The 24,602-nt window shown below is 40.0% G+C and overlaps 2 protein-coding genes across 3 annotated transcripts; both read right to left on the minus strand.

Annotated features, from left to right (window-relative positions):
* Positions 1 to 200: 200 nt before the first annotated feature.
* RpL6 (ribosomal protein L6) lies at positions 201 to 8,236 on the minus strand. Its single transcript, XM_045755994.2, has 6 exons — positions 8,157 to 8,236; positions 4,445 to 4,513; positions 2,980 to 3,122; positions 2,455 to 2,582; positions 2,003 to 2,187; positions 201 to 378 (listed from the first exon to the last, which is right to left on the minus strand). The coding sequence occupies exons 2-6, from the start codon at positions 4,508 to 4,510 to the stop codon at positions 217 to 219; spliced, it is 684 nt and encodes a 227-aa protein (XP_045611950.1). The 5' UTR covers positions 4,511 to 4,513; positions 8,157 to 8,236; the 3' UTR covers positions 201 to 216.
* Positions 8,237 to 9,799: 1,563 nt separating this feature from the next.
* Positions 9,800 to 23,795, minus strand: LOC123766712 (sialin). 2 transcript variants are annotated; one of them, XM_045755993.2, is made up of 13 exons: positions 23,701 to 23,795; positions 23,205 to 23,276; positions 21,894 to 22,064; positions 21,166 to 21,260; positions 20,324 to 20,401; positions 20,064 to 20,219; positions 19,497 to 19,584; positions 17,948 to 18,104; positions 17,275 to 17,491; positions 12,684 to 12,816; positions 11,715 to 11,870; positions 11,307 to 11,392; positions 9,800 to 10,536 (listed from the first exon to the last, which is right to left on the minus strand). In XM_045755993.2, the coding sequence occupies exons 2-13, from the start codon at positions 23,245 to 23,247 to the stop codon at positions 10,294 to 10,296; spliced, it is 1,623 nt and encodes a 540-aa protein (XP_045611949.2). In that variant the 5' UTR covers positions 23,248 to 23,276; positions 23,701 to 23,795; the 3' UTR covers positions 9,800 to 10,293. The 2 variants fall into 2 exon arrangements, with proteins under 2 accessions (XP_045611949.2, XP_069163771.1); XM_069307670.1 differs by lacking the exons at positions 21,166 to 21,260; positions 21,894 to 22,064; positions 23,205 to 23,276; positions 23,701 to 23,795 and adding an exon at positions 20,770 to 20,823.
* Positions 23,796 to 24,602: the final 807 nt, after the last annotated feature.

Consider the following 24,602-nt stretch of genomic DNA (forward strand, 5'->3'; position numbering starts at 1 on the left):
AGAAACATTTAAAATTAAGCAATCCATCTAACCTAGAGCCCAATGCTTAATGAATGTCAGCATTTTGGAACCTTAACTACCAAAATCCCCTCAATTTTGACAAGAAATGGGATGTATCGGGCAAGAGTCCAGGCTGATGAAACGGCACAGTTACAAAGTGAAAACCAATGACACCTAAGGTATAAATTTAAACACACAAGTCAGTATCTCATTTATTTAGAATGTCAATCTATGGGGATACATTCTATTCCTGAGAGTGAAAGGAGTGCCCAGATAACCGAAGAGCATTTTCCTATCTTGCCTCTTCTTTATTACAGACAAAATCATCCCATCAACCACAGCCTGGTCCTTTTTGCGATCCTTGGATGGAACATATTTCTGAAAATTTGAAGGCAATTGTAAAATACAGTAATATATATATGTCGTACCTAGTAGCCAAAACGCACTTCTCGGCCTACTGGCAAGGCCCGATTTGCCTAATAAGCCAAGTTTTCCTGAAATCATATATTTTTCAAATTTTTTTCTAATGAAATGATAAAGCTATCCATTTCACTATGTATGAGTTTATTTTTTATAATTTTTTTTGAGTCAAAACTAACGTAGACATATGACTGAACCTAACCTACCCTAAACTAACATAACTAAGTCAATTATTTAAGTTCTTAATATAATAATTAAAAAAAAAAAAAAACACTTGGCCTAATAGGCAAATCGGGCCTTGCATAACAGGCCAAGAAATGCATTTGGCTACTAGGTACAATCATCAATCAAAATATATATATATATATATATATATATATATATATATATATATATATATATATATATATATATATATATATATATATATATATATATATATATATATATATATATATATATATGACTGCCAGACCACAGAGGAAGAATTGAAACAGGAATTTCCTTAAGTACTTTCGTATTTAATAATAGATCTTCAGAAGGGTAAAATACGAATAAATACTTACTAAATATGAAAGTACTTAAGGAAATTCCTGTTTTAATTCTTCCTCCGTGGTCTGACACGGTCACATTTTTCATCACGTGTTAACTTTCGTGATTCACACACACACACACACACTGTATATGCATGCCTCGTCCAGCAGTCGAGGCATATAGATTTTATAAAATGGGTGTCAGAAGTGATTACAAGATTAAATTTAGGGCTGTTGGACACAATGAGCATATGCATGGTGAAGAAAAAGAGTCCATCAACTCTACTACTATAGTGTGCCTCGGTGAGCCCCACATGTACAGTAAGTGACCCTTCATGCCTGGATTACCTGTGCAACCCAAGCCTCATCAGACTGGTTCTGTGATCCTCCATCTACACCATTAACTCCACCTGCCGTCTGTGCATACCAAGAATCACAGTGATCCATGACAATGTGATTGACATGGATATTTCCCACAGCAGACAAAGGCACACATGTCAACATTACTGCCCTAAAGTGCAAATGCACAGGCACTTTCCAGCAGGTACTCTTTGACAAAATTGTATGCACTAATGTTGATAATTTCCCAATTTTTATGAAATTATGAAAATTCTGAGATTCATTGCACGTAACAAGCCTAATAATTTATTACCCCTGAAACAGATTGATAGAGCAATTCCTGTTAAAAATTACTGAAATAGACATGGTGTTTAATGGTCTATCCCTGTCACTAAGGGCACTTGTTTCAACCAGGAAAAATACTAGTGTCCAAGATGTACTCAAAAGACCTGGTTGATTTTTATGAAATTATATGATTTTTATGAAATTAGAAAAAACCTAATAATGAAAACATGTTTAGAGATAGTATTCTCAATTCAATTTTTACATTCTGCCCACAATTCTAATCCAAACAGCCAAGAGAATGTGGAAAATCAGATGTTTTCTATCACAAACAACACTTAGATCTGTGTTTGGTGCCTTTTGAGAAAGCATGCTTTCATATCTATTTATTCTTTTAGTATGGAAAATTATAAATATATTAATCATACCTCTTGCTTCTTCTCAAAAATATCACCTTCTTCCTTCTTGGCTCGCTTTGCCTTTACCCGGCGGAAGTACTGGTCATTAAGATGCTTGGGAATACCAAAACCGCTAATGTCAACCTTGGTGGCAGTAGCAATTAGATAAATTTGATTGACACGTCGCAGGGGGCAAGCATTGATCTTGAAGGGTCCTAAAATGCATAGATAAAATAATATATTAAAATACTTTTTTTTAAAGAAATTTAATATGACCAACAGGCCCAACCCCAACCAGCTTACCTCAGACCATTTCACTCTAGAAAGCTGAGCGAGGCTAGCCTCAAGCTTCTGGCCTTTGACAGAAACTTCTCACACACACCAAACGGATTATAAACCATTATGACATTATATTTTTGGCATCAGCAATTTACGGACAAGAATTGATTGGTCATAAAATATTGAAGAAATTGCCAACGTACCAGTCACTAGGCACAGACCACTAGCCAGTTGTTTCAGGAATACCACTCTCTTTCCCTTGTGGCTTCCTGCCAAGAGGATGCAGACTGTCCCTGGAGTGATGGATGACCGCAGAGCCCTGCTTCTGGTCCTAAGAAAAATAAAGCACAATTTAACTAGATATTTCTGGATATGAATAGTGTATAGGGGTGCAATAAATGCAAGATTACAATGAATTCAGCAAGTACAAAATAATAAGTTTACTTCATAAAATTATTTCAGTGAATATAGCAAACTGAAGAGTATACATACAGCCAACCCATCCTCTTAAAAATTATAATACTATATTTATAGCAACTATGGGTGGTGCAAAAAATGGACATTTGTACTCAATTAGGTTTTATGACAAATACTCCAAATGGCATGCCAAAGTACTTCAAACTATACACCCAATTGGCCCTCTTAGGAAACAAAATATAAATAAATTACAAGTTTCTGACTGGGGATACCGAAGCAAATGTGTCGTTCAGCATTCTCTTTCTACTTACTTGGTATGCTTAGTCCTCTTCTTGGGGTTCAACTGTGTAGCATAGTAAGCGGGAAGCTGCTTTACACGAACCAAACGTGTACCTCCATTCTTCTCACCACCAATGGGTTTAGTAATAAAGGTCTTGGGCTTCTCAGCAACAACCTTTAAATATTTGAATAAAATTTATAATCATTAACCAATTAAAAATGGCTAATCAACAAATGTAGTACTGTATTATATACAGCACAGCATATTTTGCAATAAAGTAAATATATTTTCCTTGCTGCTTAGACTGTATCCATGAATAGATGTATTTAAAGCTTAATTTATACACAGCACGAGCAATTTCTAATAAGCATTCTATTATTAGTATTTTAAATGATTATACACAACAAAACATTAACCGGCGGCTATGGAAAAATGGCCATACCAGCCTATGTACAAAGATTTTAATTATAGAATTATTATTTGGTATGTAGAATATAAGAAAACCCCCAAAATAAGTGAATATTTATAGTTTCACTGGGTGGAGGCACTCTTAGCCTGCGTCTGGCATTTGTCGACGCCTGGTGCCCAAGTCAAGGTAAAAGTGGACATGGGACTATCTCAAAAATTACCATATTTGCCGCCGTATTATAAGACATGCTTTTATTATTTTTAACTATGAAAAAATGGATCTGTGTCTAATGTGGCCGTATTGCGGATGTGAGACCGAATGCCAATGACTAGAAGCTGGACGAGCATACTGTGCAAGTATGCTAGGCACAAAAATCTTTCCTAATAATAAAATCTTGAAAATAAGCAAGTTATCACAAACTTACAAAAAATTGCTTACAACACGTCAGCAGTTATGAGGGAAGCTCGCATCATCTTGGCACCTTATCCAGCATACATAACCTACACCCGATGACATACGTTATTTACCAACTGTTACCTTTATTAAACATTTATTCATTATCTAAATGAAAAATGTTCCTAGAAATTTGAAAGGAACGTTAAACATCCGCCTGTCAGCCACTTGGGATGAGTGAATGACAACAAAACAGTGCCACAATGGTGCGCCACCACCCACCAGCCCGATGCGTCAACACAAATCATCATCCAGAAATATGTTTCACATCCTGTATATCATGAAACATACTAAAAAGTTTTTCCACAAAATATCCTTGTAAAATAGGGGGTGCATCTTTTACGACAGCAAATATGGTAAATGTAATTTGGTACCCACAAAATTGCCTACAAAAATCTAAAAAATTTTTTTAAACAAACGTTCGTCAACAATTGGCTGGTTTCAAGTTTGAGAGTCCTCCAATAACACACGTTACTTATATTTTATGGAACAAGATTATTAGTTTAAATATGAGTGAAAAAAAAATATTCCTATAAAACCCTTAACAAATTCCTGCACAAAAAGTTGCAATTTTTTACCACTTCAGCAATTAAATTTTATTAGAGAATCATTAATTACATACATATCCACTTACCTTCTTACGTTTACCATAGCGAACAGTGCCTGGTTTGACAGTCTTTTTCACCTTTATCTCCCCCATGATCTACAAAAGAAATAGTAAACAATGTTTAACAATGCACCACAACAATCACAATAAGGTATTATCAAATACAAAATAATCCAATGATTGCAGGGAATTTAATGCACCGCATTGATATATGTGGTTAAGTTAAGTGTCATGTTTAGAGTTAAGCTTCAGCCAATGAATATGGGACTGAAGTTGTATTTGTTGCCCAAAATGACAGACCAATAGGCAAAGTGATAAGAGGTGCGAACAAATCAGTATAGACAAATCAACAGACTTTCCACTTTTTTTTTATATTGCACTTTCTCACAATGTAAAACATACAATGTGGCATAGACAATATGGACAGTTTCCAGTTAACCCTTTGACAGCGACTATTGAGCAATGGCCAAATCCGCCTATGCACAAAAAATACAAATTCCAAAAATTTATATTTCATTATAATTAATAATTTGAATGCAAAATATAAGACAAACACAAAAATATGTTAGTATTTATTGTCTGAATTTGGCACTGGTCAGGTTACCTTTTACGGTTACGTCAACTCCAGGTGACAAAACCACACACCAGAAGATGAAGACAATTCAGTCCGTCCTGGACCATTATCAAGTCGATTGTGAATCGACTTGAAAATGGTCCAGGACGGACCGAAATTTTACCGTCATTTTCATCTTCTGGTCTGTGGTTTAGTCATCATATCTTCAGCCATGTTATTGTGATTGTCTGCAATGCCTGGTGCTCGACTTTCCCTACGCTTCCAGATTTATTCTCTGATGTTTCACTGATTGTTTATCACTATTTACATTCAGAGAGCTTTTACCCATATTTGCATCATACATTTAAAACCCAGACAGTAATTGTTTAATTCATCATATAATGACCACATCTCCCTAGTAACATTAATTATGATAACTGCATCTGTACCATGAAATGCCAGCAAGATTTTTTTCACGGGTCTAGGTAAACTCCATTACATCCATATAGACCTATTATATCCATATTTACATCACACGTGTAAAACCCAGACAATAATTTGTTAAATCTTCACATGACAGAGAAACCAACCGCATTACCCTGTGAATCAACAATTGATAACGGCTGTTGAAAAAGCTAAGGAACAGAACGAGCAGCAAAGGTGACGATCAAAATTTAGTAGAGCCCAAGGAAATACTTGTGTTGAGAATGGAGGAAACATAATGAGCCAGTATGAAATTACAGTATAGTACTGTATTAGCAATTCTAAGTATGAATGCACTTGTTAAAATGCTGAAGCAGTGGTCTTCAGCTGGATCTTGCTTCACAACTATGCGAAGCAAGTACAGTATACAGACCAACACACAAGACAACCCAACATATCAAGAGACATTTTATCGACCACCTAGGACACGACTCTCAGTCTCCGGCAAAAGCACAAAAAAATGTTTTCTTGAGGTATTTTTTTCTGTACCTTCACCAGTGCATGGAATGGAAACCAGAAAAATTACACGAATTATAGTCCAGAAACATTGAAAAATGAATTGAATCTTATTATTTTTATTTAAGTTTTTTTTTTTTACATTGGTGGGTACAGGAACAGACGAATGTTGACTCCTGTTAGCAGGAGTCACCCCACAACTATTTACTAGATATCACAACACATGATTGCTGGATAGTTTCAAGACGAAGTTAAAAACATATATACATAGTGTGATTGAGTAGAATTAGCAGTTGCCTTACATGGACCTATCATTTAGTCCAGGGTTAAATAGGTTCTTGTTTCACCATAATCAAGACCACTCCCTCTTCCAATAATGCGATTCAGCTGGTATGACTTAGGTGGATGAGAATATTGAATACTGTAATTGATTGGTTAATTGACCGTAGCCTACGGAGGGAAGGAGGAGGATGGAAGGCACACTATGTATATTAAAGATAGGGTGCAAATACGATGGAGAAAAAGTTGAGGCCTATCCCGAGGGGGCCTGACAGCAGAGTAGACAGCGCTCAGGATTCATAGTCCTAAGGTTCCAGGTTCGATCCCCGGTGGAGGCAGAAACAAATTGGCAGTTTCTTTCACCCTGATTCATCTGTTCAGCTAGCAGTAAATAGGTACCTGGGAGTTAAGACAGTTGCTACGGGCTGCTTCCTGGGATAACAAAAAGGAGGCCTGGTCGAGGACCGGGCTGCGGGGATGCTAAGCCCCCAAATAATCTCAAGATATCTAACTTGGATTTTTGTAATGCTGAAATAATACTATTAACAAAAATCATAACTGTAAACAACCACTCACTTTGGTGCTTACCAAATTCAGAGTAATATTTCACTTGCTAGTTATTTTATCCCCTAACCTTAGGTTAGTTAAAAGGTTAGATAACAAGAACCTTTCACACTACAGATGCTATACCACAATGATACGCTTCACGATGCTAGTGCTCTCTAGGGTGGAGTACTGCAGCACAATGACAGCCCCTTTTCAAAGCTGGAGAAATTGTTGACATGGAGTGTGCAGAGATCCTCTACTGTTAGAATCCACTCGGTAAAACATCTAAACTATTGGGACCGACTAAAGAGCCTAAATCTATATTCTCTAGAGCGTAGGCAGGAGATACATAATAATTTACACATGGAAGATAGTAAAGGGGCTGGTCCCAAACCTGCACACAGAAAAAACATCACATGAGACCATGAGGCATGGCAGGATGTGGTGGGGACGCTAAGCCCCAAAAACACCTCAAGGTAACCAAGGTAGTTATGCGAATAGTAGCGGTAAACTGGCACGTGTACAAACTAGCGCATAATACTCAAAGGGATGAAACGACCAGCAATTGCTGATAAACTATATAGGAAGTTCACTTGGTAACCACAGCGAGTCATCAATGGATTTTTAAAACCTACCAAATACAACCCAAACAAATAATTACAACAAAATGTTGCAGCAAACAATTTGACCACAAGACACACCAATATAATAATAGAAGTATTCATACACAAGGTTATCCAAAATTTTAAAACACTTTGTAACTACCCAGAACATAATAATTCTGAATTAGAAAACTTAGACCATTACTTATTTAAAATGGCCGGTACATTTGACAATACACATTCCAGCATTACATTTACAAGATCACAAGACACTCCAACATTCTCAATTCTCCTTCCCCCTTCAAGATGCAAAAAAGAATAAACCTTACACGATTAACGCGATCATCGATCACACAATATAAACGATTATGATCAAATTAATCCACACAAGATTAGAAATTAACCTCAGCAAACCCGAAGGGAAGAGCAACGAGCACGTTGGGTCGGCTAGTTAACGCACTATGCTAACTTTAAACAAACTTATCAAGGACAAAAATGATAAAATACTACACCACGAACACCCAGTCACCTAAATCTGCATAACACAGCAACACTGAACAACCCCGAGTAATTCTACCGTAATTACGGTCATGCGGCCGCCTACCCCCAAAAACTTTGTTTACATCCACCCGGACACTCACACGTCCAACACCCTTCACTTTTCACCAAATATCTCATCTATCCAGAGGATAATTCCTGAATATCACCATTCACTACAACCTAGACATATCAAATTTGAAGATCTTATTGGTACAGAATGATAGATGATGAAGATAAACAAGGACGAAAACTTTGATCTGGGGAGCCCAGAGACACTCACGTTCACTCAAATAGGAAAGACCCTCGAAGGGCCGCCGCTAGGTGGCTCTGTAGTGACAACATGCTTGGAAAATATGTATTGAGATAAATTCAACCTCCATGGGCTAAAATGGCAAATTTCAATTAATATTTTCATATAATTAATTATAATATTTATATTACACATTCTTAAGTGGTAATTAACAAGCTGTACACAGAATTGTTGATATAATAATTTCATGAACTTTAAAACCTCAGTTTCAGCTAATGCTATAAAAATATTTAAACAAAGTAAGTGATTTTAAAATTAATTTTTATAAAGCATAAATAATAAAAATTGTGATGTTATATATATGGCTACGTGGGACTCTTTGAAAATTTGTATCAATGTTTACCATTTCGACTCTTAGAGCATATTAACACTAGAGGAATCATCTACTCTGTGTATAAGGTTGGGCCAAAATTTACTTTACCGTACTAATATTTTAAACGACGATCATATATAAATTACAATAAAAAGAAAAAATAATAACAAAATTAATATAAATGTATTTTAGTTTACATATATATTTAAATTCATGTCCTTTTATTATTTTTTTATTTTAATTTTACATATGATTGCATTAATAAAAAACTAGTTCGGTAAAATAACTTTTGGGTAATCCTATAGGTGGAACTTACGTGTGTACATGTGTATACAACATTAATAATTTTGTAACTAGCGTCAAATAATTGTTATTTGCTTAGCTAAACGAACTAGAGGGTTCAGAGTTCCTGAACCGATTATGTGCCTCTGTAATCCTTTACACCACCGCCCACGGGATGGGTATGGGGTGCATAATAAAGAAAGAAATTGAATTGAATTGAATTCCAAGGTGAACAGTTGCATTAGGTGATAGGAAACGTGCCCAACCATTTCTGTCCTGCAATGATTGTGAGTTAAGAACGAACCCAATGTTTTGAGCAGATTTTCTTTCACAGTTTGTTTTGACTTCCTGGATAGGGGCATTTACTTTTTTAATATCTCATAATCTGTGTGATCCATGGTTTTCCACGGGTAAATTCATCTTTAGAGGTTGAGTTTAGTTGTTAAAGCCATTTTACGGCCTTTGATATCCATTTATTTATTTATTTATATACAAGAAGGTACATTGTGTGAGAATACATAGCATAGTATTTACAATCTTGTAAAGCCACTAGTACACGCAGCGTTTCGGGCAAGTCCTTAATCTAACAGATAATTTTATGTAGGTAAATTCTAGCAGAATTAATAAAATGATAGCAGATTTGGTTATTTTCCGCTTCCCTCTTTCTTGGCACATACAACTTTTTATTTTATTTATTTATATAACCTTGAGTTCTCACATTGTTGTAAAGCCATTAATAAACATAAAAGGTTCAGGCAAGTTCTTAATTTTCCCTGGAATAGAACCCGCGAAATCGTTTAACAACCGGGTAGCCATTCACTGATTTTTGCACAGAGGCGTACAGTTAAGGATTGGGGCTTAGTCAATCCTCCCAGGCCAGGATACGAACCTAGGCCAGTAATGGCCTCTTATTTTAATTACCCCATGATGCTTCAATGCCTTTATCTCCTATCAACTCCCTCCAGGAGGTATTTTGTCTTCATTCTTTGCTGTCTAATCGAAGGTAATAAAAAATTCATCATCCTGGACCTTTATTTGGGTTTCTAGAATTATATTCCATCTCAGAATTGCGTGGCCACATGTATGGGTGAGCGTCTCTCCTACCTGTATTTGATTGACCATGAGCACTCCTATGATGATGCTCTTGAGTCGCTGGTTTACCTAATGAGTTCCTCACCCACCTCCTTTAGGAACTTAAGGGCACATTTACCCCAGGCGCCCAGGGTCTCAGAGCCTATTAGCACAAACTTGTAACAACGTTCTAGGTCCCTGTACTTATTAGTTTTCTGGGTCTCCCTGAAGGTGGCCGCCCTGCCACTTTCAGCTGTACTGTGACGTAGATAGGTATCAACCAATATACACAATATATACTTTACTTTTGTCCTGAATATTTGCTGGCTGGCCATGTTATTAAGCATTGCCACACTGGTTTTCTCTGGAACACGACCAGCTAAAAGGTTTACAACCAGATCCCCATTTACTGATGGGTCAACAATAGCTAACATTCAATGATCAGTGCCCAGTCGACTCTCCCTGCACGGGGCTCGAACCCCGGCTGGTATAGACTGCTTTGGAATCGAGAGCAGAAATTTCGTCCTTGTCAGTGGAATCTCCTGCTTCGTGCGAGTCTCGATGCTCAGTAGAGTAATTCCACTTTTGGATTGTTGCTGAAGCAAAGATGAGGAAGAAGATTTCCGTGAGAGCATAGACAGGCACACAGGTCCAGAACACCTTCTGCCACTGCCCTAGTGTTTGCTGCAAGGAAAATTAAAATGTTTGAACAGCTGATTGAAATTGAAATAAGTTTATTGAGGTAAAATACACACAAAAGGATGAGGTAGCTCAAGCTATTCTCACCCTGTTCAGTACATCGTGTTAATACATACATAGACACACATCACAAACAGTAAACATATTACCAAACATTCTGAGATAAACATCTATATTTCCTAAGCTGACTGTTAGTTTGCTTTGGAATTGTCGAAAGAAGCACAGTAAGGGGTCGAGATACGAACATTCCTGAGTTTTAAACATATAAAGGATCAAAACACAGACTGTACTACAAGTACCAGATAACTCCATTACAAAAAGGTTGACGAAATGATCATGTCGGAAATTGTCGGATGCAGCATTTAACGTATTTATGAAAAACAAAATAAGCTAGAGCCCTAATAACTTGAAGTCGTGGTTTAATTATAACTACATCTCTCCATACCGACTCTCTCTTACCCATTCCCTACTCCTTCCTGGGGAAGGGGGGTAGAAATAGCCTAAGCTACTCTATCCCTTTGAGATGTATTTCAATAGCCTAAGCTACTCTATCCCTTTGAGATGTATTTCAATAGCCTAAGCTACTCTATCCCTTTGAGATGTATTTCAATAGCCTAAGCTACTCTATCCCTTTGAGATGTATTTCAATAGCCTAAGCTACTCTATCCCTTTGAGATGTATTTCTTTCTTGTCTCAATAAACATACTTGAACTTGTACTCCTTCCTGCCCATCAAAGGTGACTGACTGGCCATACCTGGTTCTGTGTGAGGGCGCCAACGAAGATGGGAACGATGACGGAGACGACATTGGCGCACGTATTACACAACCCACTTAGCGTCCCTGGTTTTGAAATTGAAATAAGTTTATTGAGGTAAAATACACACAAATTGATGAGGTAGCTCAAGCTATTCTCACCCCGGTAGCGTTCCTAGTGAACAAGGAGAGGTGAGGTTAGGCATCATGGGGTATAGTAACGATATAAGAACATAAATAACATAATAGAGGAACCCGCATAAGGCCTATCGGCCCATGCGAGGCAGCTGCTATAGTTGTAATTTTACGGACTGAGGAATTTTATTGTTTCAGTGCACTACAGTTATTACATGTTGGTATAAGATAAATTCCTATTGGCTGCTAAGTAGAAAAGACATGTATGACTTACCGCAGAAGTTGGTTGTGACGTCCACACGATTAGCAAACAAGCCGGTGGTGATAGATCCATTGAGGAAGAAGCCTAGGCAAAGGAGTGTCATGGCGAGGGACCAATCGCAGCCAGAGTAAGCCACTAACAAGAGGTTCAGTGCCGGTCCAAACATGGCTGCCAAAGACATCACGTGGCATTAGAATTAACACACCTGAAGTCATTAGCAGTTAGAACACCCGGAGAAGATCTTAGTCAACACACTCGGGGAAGATGATCAGTTAACACACCCGGGTTCATCGACATACAATGTTTCAGATTCGCGAGGAAGTGATGTGATACTATGAAATCCCGTGGTGGACCGTGACTACAATGGATCCCATTCTAGATTGATTGATTGATGAAGATTAAGCCACCCAAAAGGTGGCACGGGCATGAATAGCCCGTAAGTGGTGGCCCTTTGGAGCCATTACCAGTATCAAGAGCTGATACTCTTGATACTGTGGAGATCTGTGGAGGTGCGACTGCACCCTGCGTGACGGGAGATGTCTCCCGACTCATCCCATGCTGGGATTTCCTGAAATGTGGTGGCTGACGCAGGGGACAGGGATGGCACAGGGCCAATATTACATCACGCCTGCGTCACTGGATCTTTCAGAAATTCCCCCGTTGGTCTAGACTTCCTGCCCTACATTCTAGGAAGCAGAGTTCGCCTACCTTTCTAGCATCGTCTCTTGCTAGCCTCCAAGAGAGGGTTCATCCTTCATCCGTGGGTCCGGTATGCCCCAGAACAATAGGCATCGTGTGGCGCACCCAAATCTTTAAGCCGACACAAGAACGGAATGTCCAGTCACCAAATACCAGCATATTGCCGATAGATAATAAAACATCTGACAAGCAAACAAATAAACCGAAGAACACATATAAATGAAGTTCTCAGATTAAATAAGTGGTGTACATAGGCTTCAGTATACACGTGTTGGACCGTACCTATAGCGCTGAAGATCCTGCGGATGGTCAGGACGGAGAGGACGGCCCGCGCCATCAGCAGGTCTCCTGTCGTGGCGAACACGGCGGCCCCCAGGTAACGACACAGGAATGGTAGGGCAGACAGCAGCCCATTCTGAAAGAAAAAGGTTTGAAGCGTGTTGTAAATGTCCGTGTTTTTCTGTGTGTGACAGTCTTAGTATACTGGTCTGTGGCATAACGGTCTACATCTTCCATTCACCAACCGAAGGACCCGTGTTCAATCCCCAGGCAGGACAGAAACGATTGGCCAAGTTTCCTTTCATCTGACGCTTCTGCTCACGCTTATAAGTAAAATAGGCACCCCGGAGTTATTTAACAGCCACTCTCCTGGTCAACAAAGGTGTCCAGCAGCTGGACACCCTCATAAAGACTGTGAAGCAGTATCCTCCCCCGCGATAACAGCTTGATGGTTAAATGCAACCTCAGAATACTGAGAAAAAAAAAATTGTACCACTTACGGGCTATTCATGCCCGTGCCACCTCTTGGGTGGCTTAATCTTTATCAATCAATCCCGGAGTTAGGCAAAAGTTGTGGGGAAAAGGCACCTCCAAAGGATACCTGATCAACCAGGCTGTGGTTCGTACGTCAGGCTGCGAGCAGTCGCGTCCAACAGCCTGGTTGACCAGTCCAACATGACGACTGGGGCTTAGCGTCCCCGGGCCGCGGGGACACTAAGCCCCGGAAGCACCTCAAGGTAAGGCCAGGTAGGTAACCTCAAGGGGTGCAACCTGGATAAGATTGGCAGTTGGTCTTGATTACCCCCCCCCCCGTCCCACACAGATTAGTCTAGGTGACATGACTAACCAATCAGAGTTAAACCACGCCACGATGGACGGGTTGTGGAAAGAACTCCTGGGGCCAGATTCACGAAGCAGTTACGCAAGTACTTACGAACGTGTACATCTTTTCTCAATCTTTGACGGCTTTGGTTACATTTATTAAACAGTTTACAAGCATGAAAACTTGCCAATCAACTGTTGTTATTGTTATAAACAGCCTCCTGGTACTTCAGCGCTTATTATCTGTTTAATAATTGTAAACAAAGCCGCCAAAGATTGAGAAAAGATGTACAGGTTCGTAAGTGCTTGCATAACTGCTTCGTGACCTGCTCCTTGCTCTCCGCGATGCACTGTCACGCTATTCCCAGCCCATCCTCCAAACAAAGATCCAAAAGTGATTCCATGCACCCGCCAAACCCCCTGTTTATGAATGAAAAGTGGTTTACACACGACTCACAACTGCTGACGTTCGAACATATCCGGAACAAGTGCTTCACTGACGAATTTTGTTCGAATCACAACGCCATAAATGCTTCACCCACGTACTACAAATACAAATAATCGCCAACAGAACCTAAACACCTGACCTAACCTAATCTATGCCTATATATACACAATATGCCAATATATTATACTCCCAATGAAAAAGGCTGCCTATGATCCGACAATCCTAAGGCGCATAATAGAAGAGCAAATGTATAGCATAGCAGTAGCAGGAGCCACCCACATCTTCACAGACGGATCGGTGGACACAGAAAATGAGAGTGCTGGCGCTGCTCTTTGCACGGCCAGCGTTCAGGCATATTGGAGACTGGGAGGACTAGTATCATCAACCCAAACTGAGCTGTTCGCCATACAACAGGCATTCGCATATGTGATTGCACAAAACACTCAAAATGCAATCATACACACAGACTCAAAAGCTGCACTTCAAATACTAGGACAAAAACAGTGGAAAGATAATGTGGAAATAATTACCACCATTTTGTATCAAGGAGCAGTCGCTAAAGGCAAAGGCCTCAACATAACTTTAAACTGGATCCCATCCCATATTGGAATCACATTAAATGTAAAAGCTGATGAAATTGCTAAATTGGCAACTCGTCATCCAGTGATACATAAAACAATTCAACCCAGCCTAGAGAACATAAAAAACATCATCACCAAAAAACTGTCACATCTCAACAAAGCCTACCTACACCAGAGAATAGCTGAAGGTTCGCCATCTGCAACATGGTATCTTCAGGCAACCAAATTAGAAAGGTTAAATATCCCAAAAGGAATCCACAGGGAAATAGCAGTTAGGTTATATAGACTACGTCTAGGTTACAGATGCAACTGGGAGATTGGTGAACCCCGACAGAGAGAGTGCATCTTCTGCCAAACTGTCACAGAAAAGCCATTACTTCACTATCTTCTGGAATGTGAAGCAACCAATGACCTTAGAAGAGCTTTAAGAGTTCCTGAATCATGCAGTGGCCACCCTGAAGCCATCAACACAGCCACTCTCCTGGTCAACAAAGGTGTCCAGCAGCTGGACACCCTCATAAAGACTGTGAAGCAGTATCCTCCCCCGCGATAACAGCTTGATGGTTAAATGCAACCTCAGAACACTGGGGAAAAAAAAAAAAAATTGTACCACTTACGGGCTATTCATGCCCGTGCCACCTCTTGGGTGGCTTAATCTTTATCAATCAATCATCATATATTATAATATTAATTTATACTTGAGAAAATTCCCGTTTTGAATGAACAGCATGTAAAAATTTATGAATGCGTCTGTGGGGTTGACCGCTGAATGTAATGGACTTGAGTTGAGGACGGGTTGCTATTCCTGCATCGTTTAGTAGAATGTCCCGAGGTTAACAATAATATACACAGTTGATTTACAACAAATGTTACTGGAGAAAATACTCAACGAATCATTGTTTTGGTGCTGGGCCTAAGGGCTAATCAATCTCAATCTATATCTAATCTATCAATCTCCATGCAATATTGACCTTATTGACCAATCAATAAGTTAACATTAGTCTTGATTCGACTACTGAACATGGTGTTTGATGTAGATAATTATACATATTGATAATCGATTAGTTCCTGCTCTATTGGATTTGTTGTGCTTATTGAAAAAATAACTAATTTATGAAACTGATCCTTTTCCATATTATTTTGGATAAAGCTTGCACATGTGATTTATATTAAATTATCCACAAAAATGCATTAAACGTCAAAACAAAATAAAGATTCGATACATTCAAGAGGAAACTCAACCGTGTTCGATCCTCCTTACTGTTTTGTTACACCACTTAGTGCATCGGGGAATCGAACCCCGGCCCTGCACGAAGTGAAATAGCAGGGCAGACAGGCTACCGAACAGTCAAAGTTGACCAGTAGCATTTCAGCAAATGCATATAAGAGTACTTTAAGAAACTCTTGCTACAGTGGCAGCTACTTGCCACTTGCTTATGGAAGACAAACATAACCCGGATGTAATTTACACAGATTTCGCAAAAGCTTTTGATAAATGTGACCATGGTGTTATTGCACATAAAATGCGTTCAAAAGGAATTACCGGAAAAATAGGCAGATGGATCTACAATTTCCTGACCAACAGAACCCAATGTGTACTAGTCAACAAAATAAAATCCAGCCCATCAACCGTGAAGAGCTCAGTCCCCCAGGGTACTGTGCTTGCTCCAGTACTTTTTCTCATCCTCATTTCGGACATAGACAAGAACACAACCTATAGCACTGTATCGTCCTTTGCAGATGACACTAGGATCTTCATGAGAGTAGGCAACATAGAGGACACGGCGAACCTCCAGTCAGATGTAGATCAGGTCTTTCTATGGGCTACAGAAAATAATATGGTGTTTAACGAAGATAAGTTCCAGCTCATGCGCTATGGAAAAAATGAAAATATAAAAACGGAAACCACGTACAAAACTCAGGCAAATCATAACATAGAACGAAAAGGCAATGTAAAGGATCTGGGTGTACTCATGTCGGAAGACCTTACCTTTAAAGAACACAATAAAGTAGCCGTCACAACTGCAAGAAAAATGACAGGTTGGATAACAAGAACTTTTCACACTAGAGATGCTATACCGATGATGATACTTTTCAAAACGCTTGTGCTCTCTAGAGTAGAGTACTGCTGCACAATGACAGCACCTTTCAAAGCTGGAGAAATTGCTGACCTGGAGAGCGTGCAGAGATCCTTTACTGCTAGAATCCACTCAGTAAAACATCTGAACTATTGGGACCGACTAAAGAGCCTAAAACTGTACTCCCTTGAGCGCAGGCGGGAGAGGTACATAATAATTTACACGTGGAAAATAGTAGAGGGGCTGGTCCCAAACCTGCACACAGAAATAACATAACATGAGACCAGAAGACATGGCAGGATGTGCAGAATACCCCCGTTGAAAAACAGAGGTGCAACTGGTACTCTGAGAGAGAACTCTATCAACATCAGAGGTCCGAGACTGTTCAACACGCTTCCACTACACATAAGGGGCATAACTGGCCGACCCCTCACAGTGTTCAAGAGAGAACTGGATAAGCACCTCCAAAGGATACCTGATCAACCAGGCTGTGACTCATACGTCAGGCTGCGAGCAGCCGCGTCCAACAGCCTGGTTGATCAGTCCGGCAACCAGGAGGCCTGGTCGACGACCGGGCCGCGGGGACGCTAAGCCCCGGAAGCACCTCAAGGTAACCTCAAGGTAGGTAAGGTGGCAAGAGTGAATGCATGCTGCGGTGGCCTTACTTCTTGAATAGAGAACCCCAGGATGTTTTGGATGTACGTCGGCAGATATGAGAAGTAGACGCTGAAGCCAAAGGAGTTGCCAGCATCGCAGAGAAGGAGGGCCCAGACTGGCAGGCTGGTGGCCATCTCTCGCCACGGCACCGCTACTGGAGGCTTCGCTACGCACTCCATATCCTCCATGTTGCTATTGATGTATTCCAGTTCTTCGGGGCTGATTCTGTAATACACCACATGTCTGTAATGCATACGTGAACTAACTGGAGAATGTAATGGCCTCTAGAAGTTAACTATTTAGAATATTGAGTGTTGACCAGACCACACACTAGAAGGTGAAGGGACGACGACGTTTCGGTCCGTCCTGGACCATTCTCAAGTCGATTTGAGAATGACCATTCTCGACTTAAGAATGGTCCAGGACGGACCGAAACGTCGTCGTCCCTTCACCTTCTAGTGTGTGGTCTGGTCAACTTACTTTAGCCACGTTATTGTGACTCATCGCCTGAATACTGAGTGATTGTCATACATAAACAATGGCCACATACCCTACCTGAAGCTGTTGTTGTTGTTATAGATTCAGCTACTCGGAACAAGTTCCAAGTAGCACGGGCTATGGTGAGCCCATAACTGAAGCACTGAATGATTGTTATACATGAACCAGAGGCACGTGACCTACCTGGGGTGCTTACTGGGCGACTCATACACGAGGGTGAACCACAGGAGACACCAGGTTAACGACATGGCTCCTGTCACGTAGAAAGCGGCGTCCCATCCAAGGGAACTGATCACGACGCCACACAGAGGCATCGTCAGGGTGATGCTCAAGTTGTTACCTGGACATATACGAACACATTGAGTCACTCATATTGAAGTATGTTGACCAGACCACACACTAGAAGGTGAAGGGACGACGACGTTTCGGTCCGTCCTGGACCATTCTCAAGTCACAATCGACTTGTGAATGGTCCAGGACGGACCGAAACGTCGTCGTCCCTTCACTTTCTTGTGTGTGGTCTGGTCAACATACTTTAGCCACGTTATTGTGACTCATCGCCTGCACTCCTATTTAAATCATCAGCCATAGACTCTAAGTTTTACATTTATATAAAACAGCGGATAAAGATTGTAAATTTATATAAGCCTTCTCAATTCACCTTTATGTCTTTCATATACTGTACTGAGTCTTTCATATACTGCCTACTTTGAATATATGAATATTAGCAAAAGGCCTCTTGGCCCTTAAGAGTTGTCTCCTATTTATACCCACAAACTCATTCATATATGTTTAATCTAAGCTTGAAACACATCAGTTATCCCTCGTCCAGTATGCTACCCTGTTTCCAAACCAGTATTTATCTGGTTTGGAAATCTTGCTTTCGTTCTCTTGTTCTCACATTGTAATTCCTTCTGGTCTCATTCTCTTTTCTACTTCTTCCCTAAAATAATACTTCCTTATTATGTACTACTACTCGTATCGATATGTACTACGCTTATCTCCAATTTCCACATATGCCTTTTTTTTTAATTTCTTATCTAAATGCCTCTCCTTGTCGACTATATCAATTTCTTTCGGAATATTTTTAACAATTAAGAGATTACAGGACGATAAGCGCCCCTACTTATATCTGGATGTTCAGAGGTGTTCCTAACACAGCTGACTTGTTACGACTCCAGATATTTTAGTTTATATGAGTCCAATTACATCTGGATTCGTGTGTGTTCTTCAGAGCAAGTCTGCTTTGTAACCCCCAGTGATTTCTGCATAATTTCACTTTCAAACTTCTTTATTCTCCTTTCTGTGTATGTAAGGTTAGTGTGTAGGGGCCAAGCGGACAGCACGCTGGACTTGTGATCCTGTGGTCCCAGGTTCGATCCCAGGCGCCGGCGAGAAACAATAGGCAGAGTTTCTTTCACCCTATGCCCCTGTTACCTAGCAGTAAAATAGGTACCTGGGAGTTAGCCAGCTGTCACGGGCTGCTTCCTGGGGGTGGAGGCCTGGTCGAGGACCGGGCCGCGGGGACACTAAAAGCCCCGAAATCATCTCAAGATAACCTCAAGATAAGAAGATGGGTCGGGAGGGGGATGGGTCAAGAAGATCATAGTCAGCCCCATCACTCAGGGGTGATGGGGCCTGGAAGGGGGAGTTGGGTAACGGGGAGGGTAGGGAGGGAGGGAGGTGTAGGGGTGAACCCAACAATTTAGATAAGATAACCGAAATAACTCACAAAAAAGAACATACGCGATAAACCTTGACCGCTCTGTCGGAGGCATCCAGCGGACCATCAGAGGGAACATGCTGGGGATTGTAGCTCCCTGCAAGAGCAAGTGAAAAATATGTATTAATGATAGGAATTGTAAGGAGTACTTGCCATCTCGATCTTACTCATTAATAAGCCATTATTTGACTCGTATATCTAGCAATCAATTAACATTTAATTTTTCTGTGCAATTAAAAAAGGACGTGTTACAAAAATTAATAATATATATGTGTAGATTTGCGTGTGAATCCGGTGGTCCTTTTGATTATGGGGCTGATTTTGTCCCGTTTGAGATATTTTCTTGCACGCTTGATTCGTTACGGAAAACTCAGTCACGAGGCTGTTTGGTAATCTATACCAGCATCATCTGCACACTAAATGTTTCTGACGTCGCCAAAGTGTAAAGGAGGATTCCATAACAGTGTTACAAGAAATAGGCTGCTACTTGCCCCAAGAACTCTGGAAAAAAATAAACCTTCAAAGTTAAAAAAGGCAACACAAGTATCACACCAAGACGTCCAAGCCTGTACACACCTGGAAGAGTCCTTGTGTGACCCGCAAGGCAATAAGCAGGCCATAGTGTATGCGGGATACTGTAGGTGTGAAGACGGCAGAGATACCACCAGCCAAGATGCTCACGCCAAAAACCAGACGTGTTCCGTACAGCTCTGAGAGCCTTCCGCCAAGAATCTGTTAAGGAGATGTTGTTGTTGTACAGGGTTCTAACGGACGCTATAGAAACTATTCATGTTTCAGTAACATATAGTTAATGGAACTGTCATTAGAGACTAGACCTGAGTAATACAGTAGCCGTAGAAGAAGGCGCCCAGTACAAAACCCTGTGTCACCTCATCCCAGTCTAGTTCACCTTCCTGTGGACGAGAGAACAAAGCCATTAAAAAGACGATAGATGTTCGTTACAAATCTTTTTCAGGTATTTTGTTTCAAAAACATCATATAGTGATTGTTTTTTATGCTGAAGGTACTTCAAAACTGTTTATACTAAACAATTCTGAAAAATATTGACCAATTTCTTTGGGGCACATGGCCTTTATTCTGCTCCTACAGTCGCAGAACTAAAATAAATGTATTCAGACAGCCTCATGGTCCTCATGATCTTAACCTCTGACATTACTTGGAGTTAATCTAAAAGTCTGAAATGCTACGCTGTTTTAGATTTAGCTACTCAGAACGGAATGTCCATGTAGCACGGGCTATGGTGAGGCCATAGTGGACTTACCTGGCACAGGAGCGGGGCTGCAACTTTCTTGCTACGCATGTTGTTGTTGTTGTTATAGATTCAGCTACTCGGAACAAGTTCCAAGTAGCACGGGCTATGGCGAGCCCATAACTTACCTGGCACAGGAGCGGGGCAAGAAGCACGGGCTATGGTGAGCCTCGTGGATGGAAGATGTCTCCGTGTTGCTACGCAAGTGCTGAGATAATATATACAAGCCTAGTATCTCACCATGTCACGGGAGACATCTCCCGTCACGCAGGGTGCAGTCGCACCTCCACAGATCTCCAGTATCATCTATTGATACTGGTAATGGCTCAAAAGGGTCACCACTTACGGGCTATTCATGCCCGTGCCACCTTTTGGGTGGCTTAATCTTCATCAATCAATCAATCTCACCATGACAGATTCAGCCAGCAGAGCAGGAGACATGTCCTCAGTGCCTGAAGCCTCATCTTCAACAGTCTTCAACTCTTCGAGATGGGTAGCGTTGGCTGTAAGTACACAGCAAATAGTGCGATATTACGAAATATTATATTTTAAAAGTGACAATAAGTAGCAGTCCTGGTTTGTTGGCAATCCTCAAGAACATTCCAGAGGCAGTGCTACAGAATATTACGAAAATGCAACAAATTGTATATTGTTGATAATATATTTTTGCTGAATAAAGGACGCACTGTAGTAGAGATTTCTACTGTATATCGAATCTGAATAATTTTCAGGGTACAATAGGAATACACAATGTTGACGAATATTCTGAAAGATACAACAGGCAATTATTATTAATTAATATTAATGCCTCATGTAAGATACCACAGCACAGCCGAATTCAAGGATTCAGTAAATTAGCATTGTAAATGTGTGGCCACGTCTGTGGTAGAAAATAATAATAATAATAAAAAGTTATATTTTACATTAGTAGGCTCAAAGCGGCCCGAGCATGCACCAGAATTTGATGAAAACCTGTCCCCAAATTGCAAAAGAAAGTTGCCAGTTCAATCTCTAGTGAAGTGGTCATAGTACTGCGTATTACATTGCCAGGAGGTGAACCCTGGCAATGCAAGTTCGAATCCTGGTTGGGGTCATAGAATTCTTAAGTGAAATATATGAATATTAAGTGGACTGACCAGAGAAGTCGATGGAGATACAGTGGGTATGTACTTGAGTGATGCTGCTCACGTTCCGACGCACCATGGCAACGATGGCAACAGACAGGTTGACCCGCACCATCACTGTATTCATCATCCCCAGCAGTGCCAGCAGTGCCATGCTTATTCTCGCTGGCATCCATCCTAGCGCTGGATCATACACGTTAATCTCAGTTGATCTTTAATTTTTTAACGTGGATCATGTATATTAAAATACATAATTCCAATTACAAAAATAAAATTAATACAGTTTAAGAAGAGACTGAATATAGACACTAATATTTTTTTTTTAGATATACACTCAGCCTGATACGAATTTATTGATGGGTATCTAGAAGTCTGCTAACCTAATACACTAACAGATTATTACACTGATATGCTAATATATAAAGCTTAAAAACTCTCACATGCAGTACCAAAGTATGTACTTACGTATTTGTGTCTGCAGGATCAAGCTCTATTTCTGGACCCCGCTTTTCTTACCGCTGGTTGTCTAATGTAATGACTCCTAGCCTATTTCCCTATCATACCTGCTCTTAAAGTTATGAATGGTGTTAGCCTCTACAATGTAACTGTGTGTGTGTGTGTGTGTGTGTGTGTGTGTGTGTGTGTGTGTGTGTGTGTGTGTGTGTGTGTGTATGCCTGGAGTGTGTGTGTGTACATATATGTACCGTACAATATTGCACATTTGCGCACCTGTGTCTATATATATATATATATATATATATATATATATATATATATATATATATATATATATATATATATATATATATGTATATATATATATACATATATATATATATATATATATAATATATATATATATATATATATATATATATATATATATGCAAACAAGCCTGAATGGTCCCCAGGACTATATACAACTGAAAACTCACACCCCAGAAGTGACTCGAACCCATACTCCCACAACTGGTATGTACAGGGACGCCTTAATCCGCTTGACCATCACGACCGGACATAAGGAAGTGATAGCCGAGGCTATATGAACCACTTCCCCGCCGGCACTCGGATGGTAATCTTGGGCATAGCATTTTATCAAATCACCTCATTCTTCATATAGCCTCGGCTATCATAGTGGTTCATATAGCCTCGGCTATCACTTCCTTATGTCCGGTCGTGATGGTCAAGCGGATTAAGGCGTCCCTGTACATACCAGTTGTGGGAGTATGGGTTCGAGTCACTTCTGGGGTGTGAGTTTTCAGTTATATATATATATATATATATAATTCATCTTTATCCCGCATACATGTGATAATTACTTACCAAAGGTCAAGAAAGAATTTACGCTGCACTTGCATCCAGCCATTTTGGAGTTCCACAGGGGCCAATATTTACCTGGTCAGAATAATAGTCATGAATGCCAATTAGAAAATGTGTCAATATCTATAGAGTAAAATTATTCTGCAAGCAATGGAAGAATATGTTTGAAAGGAATTGACGCAGGTTTTATCAATTTTCTTTAACGTAGGAGGCTTCTGATACTTGAAGCTGTGTTCATTCGGAAGCTGACACCAGTAATGAACATCCAGATGAATTTGACTTCGAGCATACAACTATTTAATGGTCCTCCATTGACCAAGAAGGAAGATGTAAGATCTGGCGGTCAACTAACTAAAATCTTATTTTTTCCTTCGTAAGTACATAACGTGATCATGGCGTGTAATGTCTAGCATTTAGATTCAATTAAATTTAACAAATGTGGGTTGAAAATATAATGAGTTCAACGCTCTACATACAAAAAATATACACACCAACTTACCAAAGTGCAGCAAGCAGCCGGTAACATCTTCCCCCAACGACTGTTGCGGCGGCACTGAGCCAGGGTTACCAGATCTAAATTGCTGAAAGTAGCGAGCTGACGGTCTAAAAGTAGCGAATTTGTAATTAGAGTAGCCCAATTTTTTTTTAGTGAATGATGTGGGTTTCAAAGTAATATATTTTGATATATAGAGTACACTATACGATGTTAATTGTTTTATTAATATTATTTCTACACATACACACACACACACACATATTATATATATATATATATATATATATATATATATATATATATATATATATATATATATATATATATATATATATATATATATATATATATATATATATATATATATGTATATATATATATATATTGATTTTTTGCCGCCAGAGATGGATAGTTCATTAAGCATCCCCTATTCAACCAGTGAGTGGTGGTTTATTGTGCACCCCGAACCCCGACCAGTTGTGTAAGCGGACCCCGACCAGTTGTGTAAGCGGACCCCGACCAGTTGTGTAAGCGAACCCCGACCAGTTGTGTAAGCGGACCCCGACCAGTTGTGTAAGCGGACCCCGACCAGTTGTGTAACTGCAAGCCTAGCATGAACGAACCGACAATAAACATACTTGAACTTAAAGTGGACTTTAATGTTTTTCCGGCAGCTTTATTTCCTTAGTTTCCGAGCTGTTTTCTTTACCGTGTATGTTGTAATAAACTATTCCTATATTTACAGTTGTTTCTCCCAGTGAAGATTATTAAACAATGGTGATTATAAGGGCGCGGAAGTTCAGCCTGGCCAGGGCCGCCAGCAGCCCTTGGGCCCGCCCTGGCAGCTCCCAGTCTTTAATTTGGCACCTTTGTGGCACCTTTGTGGCACCTTGGTATAAGCCTAA

This window comes from Procambarus clarkii, chromosome 60 (genome assembly GCF_040958095.1).
Source record: "Procambarus clarkii isolate CNS0578487 chromosome 60, FALCON_Pclarkii_2.0, whole genome shotgun sequence".
NCBI lineage: Eukaryota > Metazoa > Arthropoda > Malacostraca > Decapoda > Cambaridae > Procambarus > Procambarus clarkii.